Source organism: Pteropus medius, unplaced genomic scaffold (assembly GCF_902729225.1).
Source record: "Pteropus medius unplaced genomic scaffold, Ma_sr-lr_union100, whole genome shotgun sequence".
NCBI classification, from domain to species: Eukaryota; Metazoa; Chordata; class Mammalia; order Chiroptera; family Pteropodidae; genus Pteropus; species Pteropus medius.
Window position 1 is genome coordinate 3,278,318 of NW_024353517.1, and position 19,814 is coordinate 3,298,131.

General features: G+C 37.5%; 1 protein-coding gene and 2 pseudogenes across 1 annotated transcript in view; 1 reads left to right on the top strand and 2 right to left on the bottom strand.

Annotated features, from left to right (window-relative positions):
* EHHADH (enoyl-CoA hydratase and 3-hydroxyacyl CoA dehydrogenase) overlaps positions 1–14,636 on the bottom strand; it is a 46,759-nt gene extending 32,123 nt beyond the window's left edge. The window contains exons 1-2 of the mRNA XM_039850632.1: positions 14,468–14,636; positions 7,374–7,477 (exon numbers count right to left, since the gene is read on the bottom strand). Coding sequence (XP_039706566.1) covers positions 7,374–7,477; positions 14,468–14,541 — 178 coding nt within the window. The 5' untranslated portion in view covers positions 14,542–14,636. The remainder of the gene's footprint in view (positions 1–7,373; positions 7,478–14,467) is intronic.
* Positions 9,655–9,773, bottom strand: LOC120593094 (uncharacterized; annotated as a pseudogene).
* LOC120592869 (heterogeneous nuclear ribonucleoproteins A2/B1-like) lies at positions 11,393–12,861 on the top strand (annotated as a pseudogene).
* Positions 14,637–19,814: the final 5,178 nt, after the last annotated feature.

The window sequence follows — 19,814 nt, forward strand, 5'->3', positions numbered from 1 at the left end:
TAGTTTTTTGAGAACCTCCAAACTGTTTTTCCATAGTGGTTGTACCCATTTGCAGTCCCATCAGCAGTGTATGAGGGTTTCTTTTTCTATACATCTTCTCTAACATTCATTATTACTTGTCCTGTTGATAACAGCCATTCTAACAGGTATGAGATGGTATCTCATTGTGGTTTGGATTTGCATTTCCCTAATAGCTAGCATAGTTGAGCATTTTTTCATATGTTTGTTGGCCATCTGTATGTCTTCTTGAGAGAAGTGTCTGTTCAGGTCTTCTGCCCATTTTTTAATTGGATTGTTTGGTTTTTGTTAATATTTAGTTGTGTGAGTTCTTTGTATATTTTGGATTTTAAGTCCTTATCGGAGGCATTGCTTGCAAATGTATTTTCCCATTTGGATGGTCGTCTCTGTCTTGTCGACAGTTTCTTTTGCTGTGCAGAAGCTTTTTAGTTTGATGTAGTCCCATTCATTTATTTTAGCTTTTACTTCCCTTGCTTTTGAGGTCAAATTCATAAAATCTTCTTTAAGTCCAAGGTCCATGAGTTTAGTGCCTATGTTTTCTTCTTTGCAATTTATTTTTTCCAGTCTTATATTCAGGTACTTAATCCATTTTGAGCTAATCTGGGTCTGTGGTGATAGACAACAGCCTAGTTTTATTCTTTTGCAGGTGGTTTTCCAGTTTTCCCAGCACCATTTACTGAAGAGGCTTTCCTTTCTTTATTGTATGTTTTTAGTTCCTTTATTGAAAATTATTTGCCCATATAAATGGGGGTTTACTTCTGGACTTTCAATTCTGTTCCGCTGGTCCATGTGTCTGTTTTTCTGCTGATACCATGCCGTTTTAATTACTGTTGCTTTGTAGTATAATTTTAAGCTGGGCAGAGTGATACCTCCAGTCTTGTTCTTTTTTCTCAGGATGGCTTTGGCAATTAGGGGGTCCTTTGTGCTTCCATACAAATCTGAGGATTTTTTTGTTCTATTCTTTAAAAAATGCTGATGGGATTTTAATGGGGATTGTATTAAATCTGTATAATGCTTTAGGTAATAAGGTCACTTTAACTATGTTTATTCTTCCAGTCTATGAACGGGGAATATCTTTCCATTTCATTGTGTCTTCTTCAATTCCTTTTAATAGAGTCTTATGGTTTTCATTATATAGGTCCCTCACATGCTTCACTGGGTTTATTCTTAGGTATTTTATTTTTTTTGTTGCAATTGCAAAAGGAATTGTTTTTTTCTTTTTTCATTTATTTTTCTGACAATTCATTATTATAGAAATGCTATGGATTTTTGAACACTGATTTTGTATCCTGAAACTTTACTGTATTTGTTTATCATTTCTAGCAGTGTTCTTGTGGAGTCTTTAGGGTTTTTCTATATAAAGAATCACGTCATCTGCAAATAGTGATAGTTTGACTTCTTTGTTTCCTATTTTGATGCCTTTTATTTTTTTCTCTTGCCTGATTGCACTCACTGGGACCTCCAATATTATATTGAATAACACTAGTGATAATGGACAGCCTTGTCTTGTTCCTGATCTTAGAGGAAAGGTTGTAGTTTTTCACTGTTAAGTATAATGTTAGCCGACAATTTGTCATAGATGGCCTTTATTATGTTGAGGTACTTTCCTTTGATACCTATTTTATTAAGTGTTTTGAGCATAAATGGATGCTCTATCTTTTTCTGCATCTATTGATATGATCATATGATCTTTATTCTTTATTTTGTTTATGTAGTTTATCACATTAATCGATTTGTGTATGTTGAACCATCCCTGTGCCCCTGGAATGAAGCCCACTTGATTGTGGTGTATAACCTTTTTAATATGTAGTTGTATTTGGTTCACTAGTATCTTATTTAGGATTTCTGCATCTGTGTTCATGAGATATATTGGTCTGTAGTTTTCTTTTTTTGTGTTATCTTTACCAGGTTTTGGTATCAAGGTAATATTGGCCTCATAAAATGAGTTAGGTATTGCCTCCTCTTCAAATTTTTTGGAAGAGTTTGAGGAGAATATATATTAAATCTTCCTAGACTGTTTGGTAGAATTCACTGGTGAAGCCATCTGGTCCTGGACTTTTACATTTTGGTAGGTTTTTGATGATAGTTTAAATTTCCATACTGATCGGTCTATTTAAGTTTTCCAGTTCTTCTTGATTCAGTCTAGGAAGATTGCATTTTTCTAAGAACTTATCCATTTCTTCTAGTTTGTCAAATTTGGCGTTATCTACTTTTTCATAGTATTTTGTATGATCCTTTGTATTTCTGTGGTATCCGTCGTAACTTTTCTTTCATCCCTGATTTTGTTTATTTGTGTCCTTTCTCTTTTTTCTTTAGTGAGTCTAGCCAGGGATTTGTCAATTTTATTAATCTTCTCAAAGAACCAGCTCTTTGCTGCATTTATTTTTTCTATTGTCTTTTTGTTTTCAATTTCATTTAATTCCGCTCTAATTTTGGTTGTTTCTTTCCTTCTGCTGAATTGAGACTTCATTTGTTCTTTTTTTTCTAGTTTTTTAAGATGAAGTATCAGGTTGTTTACTTGGGCTCATTCTTGTGTTTCGAGACAGGCCCATAACTATATGAACTTTCCTCTCATTAGTGCTTTTGACATGTCCCAAACTTTTGATATGTTTTACTATCATTGTTATTTGTTTCTATGTATCTCTTGATGTCTCTTTTTATTTCTTCTGACCTAGTCATTCTTCACCAGCATGTTGTTTAATGTCCATGTATTTGTGGGTTTTCCCACTTTCTTTTTACAGTTGATCTCCAGCTTCAAAGCATTATGATCAGAGAATATGATTGGTATGATTTCAATCCTCTTATACTTGAGGTCAGTTTTGTGTCCCAGCATTTCCTTGAGAATGTTCCATTTGCACTAGAGAAGAATGTATAAGCAGTTGTTTGGGGATGAAGACTCTGTAAATGTTGATTATGTCCAATTGATCTAATTTGTCATTTAAGGATGTTATTTTCTTATTAATTTTCTGTTTGGATGATCTGTCCATTTCCAACAGTGGGGTATTTAGGTCTCTTACTATGATAGTGTTTTGGTCAGTTTCTCCCTTTAGTTCTGTTCATAATTGCTTTATATATTGCAAGACTCCTTGATTGGGAGCATAGATATTAATAAGTGTTATATTTTCTTAATGTATGACTCCCTTTATCATTATGAAGTGTCCCTCAGTGTCTTTACCTTTTTTATTTTGAAGTCTATTTCATCCAGTATTAGTGCCACTACTCCCACTTTTTTCTGAGTGCCATTTGCTTGAAATATCATTTTCCACCCTTTCACTCTGAGTCTATATTTTTCTTTAGAACTGAGATGTATCTCATGGCTGGGTTTTGGTTTTTTGATCCAATCTGCAACTCTGTACCTTTTTATTGGTGATTTCAGTCCATTTATATGTAGGGTGATTATTGAAATATAAGGTTTTCTTAGAGCCATTTTATCTTTTGTTTTGTGGTAGCTTGGTTTTTCCATTGTTTCCTTGCCCTTACATTTATCTCTGTTATTTTAATTTGGTTGGGTTTTGTGGATTTTCCCTATGGTTCTTCTTGTTTTATGTTATGTACTTCGGTTCTGGATCTTTGGTGTGTAGTTACCGTTAAGAATATGTAAAGGATAGTTATATGTATACAGTAGTCCATTTTTTTCTGTGTGTGCCTTATCTCCATTTCCCTTTGAGAATGTGGATCTTTGATTCTTCCCCTTTTCTGGTACTGTTGTCTCAAATTGTCCCTATGTATTCTGAACATTCATTTCTATCTCACCATAGCAATTCTCTTCTTATTAAGTTTATAATAACCTATTCTTAATAAGAGTTGCACTATTCTGCTTCTGTCTCCCTGCTAGTCATCTTACTCATACTCATGTTTGTTTGTTTGTTTGTTTCTGTCATATTGTTTCAGGTGGGCTGACCCCTTTCAGTATATCCTGTAATGCAGGCCTCGTAGTGGAGAATTCCCTCAACTTTTGTATGTCTGTAAAAGTCTTTATTTCTTTTTCATATCTCAAGGAGAGCTTTGCTGGATACATTATTCTTGGCTGGTAACTCCTTTCATTTAATAGTTTGAATATTTGGTTCCACTCTCTTTTTGTATGTAAGGTTTGTGCTAAGAAATCTGAAGATAGACCGATGGGTTTCCTTAATAGGCTACTGTCTTCTTTTCCCAGGCTGCCTTAAGAATTCTTTCTTTGTCATTAATTTTTTTATAATTCTAATATAATGGGTCTCAGAGAAGGCCTTTTTGGTTGAGATAAGTGGGTATTCTGTTAGCTTCCTGGATTTGAAGCTCCAGCTCATTCCTTAGATTTGAGAAGTTCTCGTCAACTATTTGTCTGAACGTGCTCTCTGATCCCTTCTCCTTGTATTCTCCTTCTGGTATACCCATTATTCCTTTGTCGCCTTTCCTGATGGTATCAGCTAGTTCTTGTATTTCTCTTTCATTACTTTTCATTCTTTGGTCTTTCTCTTCTTCCTTCTGAATTTCAAGATTTCTGTCTTCAGTATCATTGATTCTTTCCTCCATCTAGTCAGCTCTATATCCTAAGCTTGCTATTTCACTCTTCATCTCTTTTAGTGTGTTATTCATCTCCAGAAGTTCTATATAGTTCTTTTTTAGGGTTTCAATCTCCTTGCTAAAAAACTCATTTTGCTGGTCTAATTTTTTCTAATTCCTTCTAATTGTTGGTCTGAATTATTTTGCATCTCATTGAATTTTTTCAGAAGTGCAATCCTGAATTTTCTGTCATTTAAATTGCATATTTCTATGTCTTTAAGCATATTTTCTGGAGATTTTTCTCTTTCTTTTTAAGCTGCATTGTCACCCTGGTTGTTCATGGTATTTGATGGACAATTTCTCTGCCTGGACATTAATGGGAGTTTATTCTGCTTTGTTTTCTCAGAAAGAAATTTTATTATATAAAGGTCTTTCTTTAGTCTATTGATAAGGTGTTTTTCTTTTGGTTTCCAGTAGGTGGTGTCCAAGCCTCTTAGATCTCTGTTTTAAGTCTAATAATGCCTTTTTTCTCTCTAATAAATTAAATATTCAAGTCATAGTCGCTACCCTCGGTCCCAGCCCTTGTCAGTGGTACTGATAGTGGATTTTTGTTTTGGTACCTTTTGCTCAAATTCCCCTGGGGATCCTCGATGCTAGATCTGGGAGGATATGGGGTGGAGGGAAGGTGCACTCTGGATTGGTGGATGGGGGTTGCTGCTAGTCTCTATGTCTCAGCCTCCCACTTTGCGATCATGGCTGCTAAGACACAGCTGTTGCCCCTTCACACTTAGTTCCCATTCTGCTTTCTGCACTGATCCCTGGCCTCTGCTCCGTGGAACTCGCTGAACCCTCAGGCAGGGCTGTTCTGGAAACTGGCAGCAATTTCTTCCTTCCTCCTCATCTTGCAGGGAGCTCCGGCTGCTGCATGTGGCAGCTTTTTTTTTCTCCCAATCTACTACTTCAAGACTACCATGATTCCGAACTCTGGAAGCTCTTATGCACAGATCACTCAGACATGCCTGTGTGCAGGTTGGGTGTTATTTGTTGAGTTTTAGATGTTCCCCCCTTATTGTTATTTCAAGGGAAGAGATCCATGCTTCTGACATCACTCCAGCACTTATATACATTGTTTTGCTGTCTCTTTTTTTCTTGATCAATCTCTCCAGAGCTTTGTCAGTTTTATTAGTCTTTCAAAGAACTAACTTTTGACATTGTTGATATTTTCGATTCACATTTGTTTCATATCTCATTAATTTCTCTTTATTATTTCTTCCTTTTACTTCATTTGGATCTATATTACTGTTTTGTTAGTTTCTTGATACAGATTTCAGTTCATTATGTTTCAGTCTTTTTTCTTTCCTGATATATAAGGCTATACGTTTTTTGCTAAGTTTTGCTTTATCTGCATTCATGAAGTTATATAGGTTGTGTTTTCATTATTGTTCAGTTCAAAATATTTTCTAAATTCTATTATGACTTCTGCTTTGACTCAAAGGTTATTAAGATAGCAATTTCATTTCTAAACATATGAGAATTTCCAGTTATATTTTTGTTATCGATTGCTAATTTAATTGCATGGTTATCAGAGAACATATTATAAATAAAATTTATTGAGATAAGCTTTCATGGTCCAATATCTGGTCAATTTTTGTAAATGTTGCAGATTTGAGAGGAATGTATATTTTGCAATTGTTGGGTACATTGTTTTATGTAAATCTGCTAAGTCAAATCTCATAATTCTTAATGCTTTTCTAAGAGAATAATTTCTTTCTGCCCTGAACTCTAACTATATTCCCTCTTCTATCTCCTTACTGACAAAGAAATATCAAGTTTTCCATAATTCTGATCCCTCTCTTCACACCTCAAAATCACCATCTTGGGCTTCCAAACTTAAGTTTTCAAACAGTTGAGTAAGCCATTTAATAGCTGGTTAATGTTTGGCATACTATTTTAACCTTTCTCAGGCTCAATCTCTTATCTGGAAATAAAGATTATAGAAGTTACTAAGGACTAAAATATAATAAGTATAAAAATACTACTATTTTCATTATTAATAAATAAATAACCTACACAGGACTGGTACATAGCAGGCAACATAAAAGATAATTATTATACTGATTATCAGATGATTCCAGTATCTATTTTTTCTCAGGCTATAATTAACATACATTATATTCTTCTGGTGACAGTGAGATTTCATAGGCCCTCATAGCCATGTGACTTTGTCAAAGAGTATAATATATTCATTTGGGAAAAGACGAATGGTGTCACAAATACCACCAAATCACCATTTTGGACACTTTTGCCATATTTTGACAATATCTTTGCATCTTCACAGAATAACCCAATAAAGAGTAACATGGTCACTGAGATAGATGATAACCAGAAGAAAAATAAACTCTATTTCAAGACTATGTGAAATGAAAAAATAACACTTATTGGACATCTTCTGCATTCAGGCTCTGTACTAGAGGCTTTCAGATATGTTATCTCATTTAATGTCACAAAAACCCATTAAGATAGCCATTACTGTGTCTACTTTATAAATAGAGAAATTGAAGTTCAGATCAAAGGAACTTGCTCAAGTTCACATAGGGTAGAGATAATACATAGAGCAGGTATAAGAGCCATCAAATCTGCAACTAAATGTCTTCCAAAGGCCCAATCCAATATAAAAGGGAGTATAGTCAAACTCTTCTCTGGGTCTCTATTTGACTTCTGTCTCTTTCTCCACAATATTTCTCATTCCCACTCAAGTGTCCCATATCCATTATCAATACTAACGTATTACTCGCAGGTACAGCTAACGCAATACTAATCTCAGTCTGTGGCTGGATTCCAGAGATAATGGGAGAAGGTCAGACACCGGTTACCTGCAGAGAATTTGCCATCTGCTCCACCAATCACAATGGCTTTTACTGTAGGGTTGGTTAAAGCTTTCTGCAGTCCCATTTTTATTCCTTCGAGTACAGCCGCACTAAAAGGAAAAAAATTATACTAAAATTAGTCAGAATTAAATTTCTACCATCTCAGAGATTTTTCCTTTTCTAAAAATAAAAATTTAAACACATACACAATGGGTCCAAACCCTAGATACTTATTATTAGACTTTCACTAATTTGATCAATAAATATGTATCTACTGTGAATTAAGCACTGAGCTGCTTAAATAAATAAACTTTTTTAAAGATAGTATTTTCCTGCACTCTGCTGTAACTTTGAACACTTAAAATTGGCACTGATTAATTTTTAAATATCATTATATATTTTCTAGGTACAGTGAAAGGAGTTTGTAACATCCTAGGGAGAACAAAATATGTCTAACAAAATATCACACTAAGATGAATGCTTTATAGATACAAAGAAAGTGATGTAAACGTTCGGAGGGGGGAAAATTACTTTCAATTTGTCATATTGGCAAACTATAAGAAAACTGAAATATTCTAAAAGAAACAGAGATGTGGCAGGGGCTCCAAGTTACCTCAAATATTCTTCCTTCCTACCTTCTTCACAGTATCAAACATCTGGTTTTTTCTTGGATACGTAGCTGCTCAAAATAAAGACTACATGTATTTCCCAGCCTGCTTTGCAGTAAGGTCAGCCCAAGACCTTAAGTTCTGGCCAATGGGATATAAGCAGATTTGGAATACGCAACTTTCGAGAAGAGTCCTTAAAGGACTGGGTATGCTTTTTTCTTTTTCTTTCCTCCTGGAAGGAATGCAGATGTGATGGTTAGATTGGGAGCAGCCTTCATGGGCCAAGAGGTAGAACCATGTATTGAGGATGGCAGAGCAGAAGATAGATGGAATTGGGGTCCCTGATGATCGTGGAGCAGCCATACCATTTAGGACACTGCTATGAGAGAAATCAACTTTTTCTTGTTTAATCCACTATGATTTTGAGTTTTCTGTCATTGACAGCCAAACCTAATCCTAATTAATTTAGGGGTAAAGTCCACGTCTGGGAAAGGCAGGGCATTTAGTAGATTTTGCCAAGTTTCAGCAGATGAGGGAGCCATTGATAGAGAAGATAGTTAAAGCCAAGATTAAATGAGTCTGCCAAAGGAAAAGAAAAGAGAGCTGAGAGTAGATCTTCTGAATACGCCCTCATTTAAGAAGTAGGAGAGGCTCAGCAGAGTGATTCAGCACCAATGTAGCCCAGTCACAAAGGCTGAGAGGAGAATTTGCCAAGAAGCAGGGGATCGTTAAATGCCAAGGGATAGTGAAGAAGGAACACCTAGGAAAAGTAGTAAGGAACTGCTTATAGAAAAAATGATAGAACCAGTCTAATCAGTTTTGCCTTGGAATTCTGAGTATGCTGGGTAAAATGTCTGTTCTTTAGCATATAGAGTGAAAAAGTATATTAATATGAAATGAAAAACAACAACAAACTTCTATAAAAGCGAGGTTGTTCAGACCAGCAACTATAAGTTAAAATTCATGGAATAAAGGAGACAATTGCCCTTTCACCTACTTTTCATCATTTAACCTAGATAAAATTAAACCAAACCTTTTGCCTTCGACTGGCTAATTAGAAGCCAACTATGTTAATGAAAAACAGATTCTGAACCATCCATAATACTGAAAAGTTCAAAAGACACATATTTCTTTCTGGGTAAATGATGGCTACAAAATTAGCCAAAATGAGCTTAATCAGTGCCACTAAGGAAACGAGGCTGGCTTTTCCCATTTCACTCAGCCCCTACTCTTTTATTTCTTATGTTGTTAATTTTGCCAAAATCAAACACAGGAAAAAAGGAAAAATGAAAACGGCTGTAATTATGTAGCTTTACTAGATTCAAGCCAAGCAAAAGGGACCACAGCCTGGTAGCAATGTCGAGGTCACAGAGATTAAGAAATTATTTTCTCCCCTTAATATTGTCAGGTTTGGAGAAATGGAGTCTGGAGTTAAGATAACAGTTCATGAGTGCTGACCAAAATTCTTTAGTTTCTGTGACTACAGGAGGTCTTTTGTGACAGTTTTTTTTTTTTTCAGTTAATGTCATAAAATCAAATTTGTGGCTTGCGACTAGCATTATTTATTTATTTATTTGTTTGTTTGTTTATTTTTAGGTGAGGCAACCCTTGGTTGACCTCACAGATTGCAAGGACCTTGTCAGCTTACAATCTCTTAGTTTTTTATTTTTATTATTTTACATCTACAGCACCTGGTCTTCCTAGGTGGTCTCCCATCCGAGTACTAACCAGGCCCGATCCTGCTTGGCTTCCGAGATCAGATGGGATCGGGCTTGTTCAGGGTAGCATGGCTGTAGACCAGCATTTTTTTTAAAAAACAAAGAAATAGAAGAGAAACTAGAATATATCAAACTATAAAACTGAGGCAGGATAGATAGCCTTGAGACGTCCCCTCCCCTCCAAAAAAAGCCTCTGGAATTCTTTTGTCCTTTTCCCAGCTTTAGTAAATCATAATATCATTATAACATCACCTTGTAAATACTATGGCTCCCATCATGTACCCAATGTCATGACAGTTCCAGAAACACCAAACGAGAAAGAAGGAGAAACCAAGCTCCCCAGCTACTGGGAGGAGATGAAGCCACATCAGTACCATGTCTCTGGGCCCTGCCCCCAAGAAAAACAAAAGCAAATAACCCAGACATCTTTGGCGTGACTTGCCCACGGGCTCTGAGTTTGTTTGCACTTCCTTCTTGAATGTGTACTTCCACTTTAATAAACCTTGTGCTTTCCTGCTTGATGCTGGTCTTGCCCTTGAATTTTTTCTCATGGCATAAGACAAGAACCTGGTCACTGGTGCTCCAGGCTGAGTCCTCTTTTAGACTTCCATCCTCATCCAGCTCTCCGGCATCATAACAAATAAGTTTTGTTTCATGAAACTTTGTTTTCAGTTATGTATTTGCGTGTGTGTGTGTCCTAGGTTGCTATGTAAAACATGGGATTTCAGACCATATGAATTACAGTAAAAAAAAGTGTCAAAGCCGTTGTTAGGAGGGAGGCCTAGTAATCAGGCATGTCCTATATTTGTAAAGAGGACTGGCGTTCATCTGCATTGAAGGAAATATGGCTGGCTAAACTAGCAAAGAAGGTTTTAAACTATTTGTTTGGGCCTCCAAAATATTCAAGTAAGACTCTCTCAGTGAGCTAGAAAGAGATAATTTTCCACATAAAATTAGAAATAGAAATGGAAAATGGAAGAAAGTTCAAAGCAAAAACAAAACAAAACAAAACTGAGAACCTGTTAAACTGGAGGAACATGCTGGTATGTACACCTCTACTTAAAATAAAACTTCAGAAGCAGATAGAGAAAAGGGTAGGAAAGTATTTATTGCTAAATGAGGGAAATCTCGAGGAAGCTGAAATGAATCCTGAGCAGCAGGGCCTGTTGGCAGGGACTTGTAACAGGCCTCTGCTTAATAGAAATAATGATAGCTAACATCTATTAAATGCCAATTTATAATCTTCAGCATTTAAACTTCACAACAACTTTTATGAGGTAGAAACTAACACTTTCTCCTACGAGGTGAGTGGGGATGGATTGAATACTATAAACATTAAAAATAGTTATAAGAAAATCTCCCTAGTTATGGGTATTAGACTGGAATTTTTCCTCTCAAGTTCTTAACAGGCATGGTTTCCCACTACGGGCAGAGGTTGAGGCAGACAGTCTGAATATCTAATAATTCTAATTAGAATATAGACAAGTCCAAAATTGATATATAAGCATATTACTTATATTTTCTTCATCAAAACCAAAATAATGACTATCTTGCTTTTGTCTGAGAATGGCAAGTGAACATATCATCCTTGTGTGATTTTACTGCTGCAATTCTTCTGTATTATTAAATGCAATAATTCATATTATGGTATTAATACTGATAAAATCGAATCTGATGACAGGATAAAAATTCAGTTAAAATGATCAGGTCTCGAGTAGCAGCAGCGCCGGCTTGCTGTGCGGAGGTTCTCCTAGCATGTTGTTTCTCCAGCGGCAGCAGTTTTCACTACAGTGCCAGGACGAGTCCGGTTCACGTTCAACCGCGGAGATCTTTCTCATCTCGCTCGCCTGTGGGAAATCGGACTGAAGCGACTGAGTCCGTGATAGAGAGAGAAAAGGAACAGTTCCGTGAACTCAAGGGGTGGCTTGAACTTCGAAACTACAGACGAAAGTTCGAGGAACTACTACGAGCAATGAGGGAAACTTACAGACTGTGTGGTAATGAGAGGTCCTGCAAGCAAAAGATCGAGAGGATTTGGTTTTGTAACTTTTTCATCCGTGGCTGAGGTCGATGCTGCCATGGCTGCAAGACCTCATTCGATTGATGGGACAGTGGTTGAACCAAAACATGCTGTTGCAAGAGAGAAATCTGGAAAGCCAGGGGCTCGACATAAGAATATTCGATTTTATCAGTATTAATACCATAATATGAATATGAATATGAAGAAGCTGTTTGTTGGTGGGATTAAAGAAGATACTGAAGAACATCATTTTAAAGATTACTTTGAGGAATATGGAAAAATTGATACCATTGAGATTATTATTGATAGGCAGTCTGGAAAGAAAAGAGGCTTTGGATTTGTTGCTTTTGATGACCATGATCCTGTGGATAAGATTGTGTTGCAGAAATACCATAGGTACCATCAATGGTCATAATGCAGAAGTAAGAAAGGCTTTGTTTAGACAAGAGATGCAGGAAGTTCAAAGTTCTAGAAGTGATAAGAGGAGGCAACTTCGGTTTTGGAGATTCTCACGGTGGCAGTGGAAATTTTGGACCAGGACGGGGAAGTAACTTTAGAGGAGGATCTGATGGCCATGGAAGTGGTCATGGATTTGGGGATGGCTATAATGGGTATGGAGGAGGATCTGGAGGTGGCAATTATGGAGGTAGCCCTGGTTATGGAGGAAGAAGAGGAGGATATAGTGGTGGAGGACCTGGATATGGCAACCAGGGTGGGGGCAACAGAGGCAGTTATGACAACTATGGAGGAGGAAATTTTAATGATTTTGGAAATTACAACCAGCAACCTTCTAACTGGACCAATGAAGAGTGAAAATTTTCGTGATAGCAGGAACATGGGAGGATCACATGGTGGAGGAAACTACGGTCCTGGAGGATGTGGAAGAAGTGGGGGTTATGGAGGGAGAATCCAATATTGAGCTTCTTCCTGTTTGCCATGGGCTTCACTGTATCAATAGGAGAGGATGAGAGCCCAGAGATAACAGAAAAGCTTCAGGTTATCGAAATAACAATGTTAAGGAAATTCTTATCTCAGTCATGCATAAGTATGCAGTGATATGGCAGAAGACACCAGAGCAGATGCAGAGAGCCATTTTGTGAATGGACTGGATTATTTAATAACATTACTTTACTGTGGAGGAAGGATTGTATGCAACTCTGCCAGAGACAGTTTCTTAGCTTTTTAATTGTTTCTTTCTAGTGGTCTTGGTAAGAGCGTAGAAGCATTCCTTCTTTGATAATGTTAAATTTGTAAGTTTCAAGTGACATGTGAAACCTTTTGTAAGATTTTTCTCAAAGTTTTGAAAAGCTATTAGCCAGGATCATGGTGTAATAAGACATAACGTTTTCCTTTAAAAATTTAAGTGCATGTGTAGAGTTAGGAGTTATGATTTAATAAAATAATTCTAAAGGTAAAAAAATTAGCAAGTCTCATTTCAACCTTTTTTTCCTTTTGCTGAGGTTTTTGTTTGTTTGTTTGTTTTTTGCTTCAGCAGCATGTGATAAGAATTTTAACCAAAAGTCTTTCTCTGTATACTTTATATATTCATTGTAAATTATAATTTCTGTTAATTTTACTCCCTGTGGATGAGTGGCTTATTTCTAGGCTGATAGATATTATACTTTTTTCAGAGCTATGATAGGACTAAACCTATATAATAACTTCATTAATTTCCAAAAAAGCAGCATTAATTTCACTTTTAAAAGTAATGCTGTAAGTACACTGCACAAATCTGGGTTGGAGTTTAACAAGAAAGGTACTCCACAATGAATTAAACGAAGATAAAGTACACAGTATTTTTCAGAAAGTGCTTATTTAATAGGTTCATTCTGACAGATCTTCCACTGAAGCACTAAGACCTTGAAGTTTAGAACTGTTCAGGAGACTGAACTGCATTTTTAAGCCAGGACACAATTCTTCTTTACTCAATGCATTCTCATTAATGGGGACCTTTACTAGTTTTTAAAAATGTGAAGCCACATTATCGGATTCCTAAAGCCTTTAGTCACATACATAGCAGTTGCCTGGGTTCAAGGTTGGGAAGTGAAGGATCAAGGTCCAGCCAGCATTGCACTATGACATTTGGAATAGAAACTACGCCTGAGAAGTCAAAGCTGCAAGCAAGCAGAAGGGCTCAGCGCAAAGTTGGCATAGGTAAACCTGGTTCGAGTCCAGCTTCTCATCTTCCTAGCCATCTGTTTGCCTCTAGGCTGGCTGGAAAATTACTGCTGGGCTACCGCCCATAGGAACATAGACTATCACCTATGGAAACATAACATCCAACAAGCTTTCTGCTTCTTGTGTAACCCCTGCTTGCACAATCGACCTGTGGGTTGACAGTAAAAAGAAGAAAAATAGACTTGTGTGTTCAAACAGGATGAAGAATGGGGTTTAGGGCTTAAAAACCCTGTACCTCTGCATTTCGGGGCTGCTTAATTTGGGGTCTGTGTACCCCTGGTAAACCCAGCTGGCTGAATAAAGAGTGTGTTTCCTATAACTTACTGATTTCTGGTGGCCTGTGTGTCTATCCGGGAGGCTGGCGGCTACAATGGGTTTCCTTCCCAGTGAAATGGGCATGAGAGTTCTCTGCGAAGATTAACCAAGTTGACCTACTTAAAAGGCCCTGGCATGCCTATAGTTCAATCTGAGGCAGTGTCTCTCCGTTTAAACCAGCGGGGGAGAACCAAAGCCTGGAGAGCAAGCAGGCGCGAAAGGCCCCTCTGTCTCCAGGCTGCAGGCGACCAAGTCCGTTACCTGATTGCATTGACCGGCGGGTTTCGGAGGCGAATCAGTGCCAAGTCGTTCCTCAGCTGCAGGTACTCTGCCATGTTTCCTCAGTCACCGAGGTCGCCTCAGCCTCAGCCTCTGCCTCGCGCCCTAGAGTGCTCCACTTTCCCGGGCAAGTTGGGCCTGCCCCATCACGTGGGACGCCCCCTCGGTCAATGCGTGCCCAGCGCCGCCTCCCGCCGCCCGGCCACGCCCGGCCACCCCCAGGCACCGACGCCGATCCTACGTTGCAGCCCTCCTCCTTCCCCCGACCCCAACCCCTGCAAACGCTCCTCGTCACTTTATTGGCTCCCCTCCTGCTCCCATCACAAAATGCGTCAAGGAGAACGATGGTAAATGGGTGGAATTGCTAGGAAGTCGAAGTTTGCAACTCTCTGGCCCGTTGAGACTTGCTTCTCTGTTCAGATTCTGAGTTCACTAAATTGTGGAGCTGTTCTCATCACAGTTTTCATCTTCATGATCCACAACAGGGACAGATGTCTGATATCCTGACAATTAAGCGATATGACACAAACGTGGAACATAAAATGCATGCATCATGCATTTCGCCTAAGTGGGTATGCTACTAACATGAACCAAGTATTTACACAACAGTCACAACGCAACCTAGGGAAATCTACGAGTCTCTCGTCCGCCCGGTCCTCTTTTTTCTTCTTCTGCCATTCCTTAGGATTGTGATTTCTAATAGTTCATTCATCCACGAATTGTGCACCTATTATCTGCCAGGCCCAGGTAGGAGACTAAAGATAAGCAAGGTCCAAACCCTTTCCTCTAAAAGTTCACGCTGGACCCAGGTTTCTCTGGATGTGATCCACCTCTGCTGATCCGCCCAGTGATCAGAAGGCAGTCTGGAAGTTTCAGAGGACAAAAAAACAATGGAATGAGTTTGTTCACTGGTGTTTCATAAATTTTAACGATGATTAAGGACTATTGTCATAGATATTCTCTTACCTCTTGGAAATAAAAACAGATTCCAGCTCCTGGGTCAGTACCAATTTCCTTGAAGCCCTGGAAACAAGCAGCAGTGAGAAGGGATGCATTCTGTCAATGACAGCCCTCACCTCTAATAGCCAGCCGATCACAAACAGGCCAGTGCCTCTGAGTGCCAACAATCAACAACAACCAGCTTCTTTAATGCCTCTGAAAATTTTGCCAGTCCCTGAACTCCACCTTGCCCAAAACCTTGATGTAAGTTCAACAGTTTGCTCTGCTTGGAGAGACTGCACATGACCAACACAGCTTTATGTTACTACAAGAAGCAGTAAATTCAGCTTTGTCTTCTTATTTCAGATATTGGTTTCTAGGGGAACAACTCCACCTTGGCATCCTAGCAACTTTGAAAGCCTCCACTAAGGCCATGTAGGCAAGCAAGGTTTAACAGCTCTGAATTGCCAGAAACTCCTCCTGGAGCAAGGGGAGATCAGGATGGCGTGGAGCCGTTTTTAGGCAGTCTCATCTTTATCTTGGAGGAGTCAGACACAGGTCATTTCTCATCTATCTCCCTAGTTTCAGTTGCTTTGTACTCCCTCATTCCTCACCCTCACCCCTTAGGTATAGCTGCAAACTTCCGTAAAATTTAAAATTCAAGAGGGCATTCACTCTTAGATTTTTGCAAGTGCTAACTCTGCCCTGCTTCTCAACAACAGAGCAACACGTGGTTTCTGTCATCTGCCATTTAGCCCCTCCTGTTTGGTGTCATCACAGGGAGCTGATATCATGCTGATCTTTCTTTTGCTGTCTGTGTAAATGATACATTGTCTAAATCTATTTTGGAGATCCTATGGGCCAAATCTAAGTGTGGCAAGCCAATTTAGCAAATACCACCATGCCGCTTGCTGCTTGCAGACCACTTGACTGTTACCAGTTGCTTGATGATGGTGATGAATTGTTATAGTCTTAAATTGTCTTTTCATTCAATTTGTCTCAATAAGTACTACTTAGCAGGATGCCATTCCTCTTCGCTAAGGCACTTCTACATCATTTGCACGTTATTGCTTTTGCATGTTAAATATGTCACTTTCATTGCTGTCATTGTAATACAATTTGTGAAAATAGATCGGTTGATCAGAAGTGGTTCATTAAAGCTAAAAAAATTAAAAGAATGGAAATATAGAAATCGGTGTGGTACAACAGGCAAATATGTACTCACAGTAAGAATAGAGATGACTACCTAAACTTGACTTTCCCCGTATTGGTGATCTACTAGCCCTGGAACCTGGCCGGGGTGTTGTGTTGTGAAACTTGATTTGATAGTGGCATGACTTCCCTTATAAACCAGTCAGGTTTTTCTGAAACAAACACAAAATATTGCTTTCCAGCTGGAGTGATAAACTTTCTCACATGTTCTCTTTCATGTCCTTTGCCCATGTACTTTGAGATACACCCAGAGGAGGATAGGGCCAAATGATTTCGTGGAGGAGAGGAGCTCCATGGACTGGAACCAACATGGACTGGTATAGAAGAAGGAACGTTGGGTCTGTTTGTTTAAAAATTTCAACCTGTCCTAATTAATACAGTGAAGAAATGAGCAGTGAGTACACTTTTCCACAGTGAAGTCGGCTGATGTTTGAGGAGAAAAGCTGCTCACATAAGTGTTGAAATAAAACATGAGATTTAAATAATTTCCTCACTATACTGATATCAGTAAATTACAATTTCTATAATTTCAAGCGGCTTGCTCAAATGTTGAGCCTTGGAGATACACACTTTCACATATGCACGTGTATATCCAGTATCTTAATAATGAAGATAAGCTAGCTATAAGGATTCCTACAGAAGGCCTAACTGTGGTAAAAATGACTCAGTCACCCTGATTAACTTCGCTGGTTGAAATAAGTCCTAAGACTTAACTCCCTGATGCTACTTTTGTTCTCAATTTTTTCCTGGTTCTACTTTTGCTATACATTAAGTCTCCCTTTAATAGAATGATTTTTTATCAAATATTTAAAGATGCTAAGAAGTCTGTCCTAAGCCTGCTCTTTTTAGGGCCTTTCTCAGGAAGCACCATTTATCATGCGATAAAGTTCTCTAGTTCCTCACTATGTTGGTTGTTCGGGACACTCTTCATGTTTGTCAATGGCCCTTTGATTACCATCTATTCTCTGTATTCTGCACCTGTCATCAATCAAGTCACATTAACGATTCTTTAACTCCTGTTTACTCTCATTTTTTTCCTATCAATAAAGACTTTTTTCCTTTTACTCTTTTCTTTAAAGGATAATTAACTTTTTATTAATATAGCTCTCTTACTATACAATTCACCCTAAAGTGTTCAATTCAGTAATTTTTAGTATAGTCACAAGGTTGTACGCCTTCACCACTCTCTAATTTCAGAACATTTTAATCACCCCGAAAAGAAACCCTCTACTTACCATTTCCCTTTCTCCTTATCCACTAGCAACTGCTGATCTACTCTAATAGAGACACTAATCTATCTCCATGGATTTGCCTATTCTGGACATTTCATATAAATGGAATCATATAATATGTGGCCCTCTGTGTCTGATTTCTTTCATTTAGCATAATGTTTTCAAGATTCATGCATTTTGTAGCATATATCAGTATTTCATTCCTTTTTATAACATTTTGTAGCATATATCAGTATTTCATTCCTTTTTATAATTTCATTCCTTTTTATATATATACCACATTTTGTCTATTCAGCAGTTGATGGTTATTTGGGCTGTTTCCACTTTAGGGCCATTTTGCATAATGCTGCTATGAACATTTTGTGTACATATTTTTGCGTAACCATTCTAAAAGTAGAATTGCTTGCTCATATGGTAACTCTGCTTAACTTTCTGAGAAACTGCCAAACTGTTTGTCGTACTATCCATACGGCAATATATGAGGTTTCCAGTTTCTTCACCTCCTTGCCAATATTTCTGTCTATTTTAAAAATTATTATTAGGCTAGTTGTTCTTAAATATGATTTATGTTCTATCTTTTTCATTAAGCATGGTCTTCTCCCTTTGTGAGTGAATATACATTTAGAATCTGTCTGGCTTATGAAAAGCACTAAGTAAGAATAATCATATTATTAGCCATTATTAGTCTTATGGTCCTTTAAGATGAATCAAATTGAATTATGTCTTTCCTCTAGAATTATATTTTCATCTGCTTTGAATAGCAAACAGGATGCAAACTAATATACTATGCTAAGGTCAAAGTAAAACAAGTTAGCATAACTCAACTTCCATTAATAGAATCATCATATTCTAGCATCTGTTATATATTTCCAGATTTTCCCATCAAAGTGCCTTGAGTTTAAGCCTGGAGATTATGCTGATATGATTATAGCTTTGAGGAATCCAAAGGACAAGGAAAGGGGCCGGAAGACTGAAGATGGGCAAATATTTTGATTTTTAAATAGACAAAGAGATGTTAAAAGATGTTGTAGACTGGTGAATTTTAAATCAATACCTTACAAAATTTTGGAATAATTCATTAAGGAGATGGTTCATGAAAAGGAAGTTGTGATCATTAAAGATATATTGTGTTCACTAAGAACAAGAGATGCCAAATTAATTTTATTGCAGTTTTTGAGAAGATTGGAAGATACACTGGAAGTTAAAAGAAATGTATTAAGATTCCTGGAGGGATTTAACAAGGTTAGATAATGGAATCCTTGTGAATGTGACGTAGGCTATTAGATAACTATGTTTTATGAGTAAATATTTAACTAACGAATCATATTTTTTAGCAGTTTTGTGTACTAGGTACTTCTAATGCAGTGTGAGCAAAAACAAACACAGTACCTGCCTTCATGTCTCTTGCTCTGTAGAATTATGGGACAGTAGATCTTAACTGAGAGAGGGGGTAGGAGAAGAATGCATTTTGAAAATGTACACATCTGGCACTCACTCTGGGATACTCTGATTCTGGGTGAATTAAGAAGTTTAAAAAAACTCCAGGGAATTTTAGTGCACATCCTTGGTTAAGAAACTCTCATGAGGGAAGCTTTTTGTAGTTCACTGCACTGTTCTTGACTAGATTCTGCCTTGAACTATATTATTTTTCAAATTGAGCAACTAATAATGTTAGAAGGATTTCATATATATAATATAATCAATCACATTATAATGAAATTATACGAGAGAAATCGTCGAGGAATTTTCCTGCTGCTTTATACTTTATCCACGGATTGATACAGTTAAATTCTAGATGAGTCTGTGTCAATGAGAACTAAAATATAGAGCTGGCTTTGTAAATGGCATCAGTACTATTCACAAATATTCTCGTTTTCTCCCCTTCTTACCATAGTAGGTTGTACTTCCCTTCCCATTTGAAGTGAGGTCATTTGATATTGCTGTGG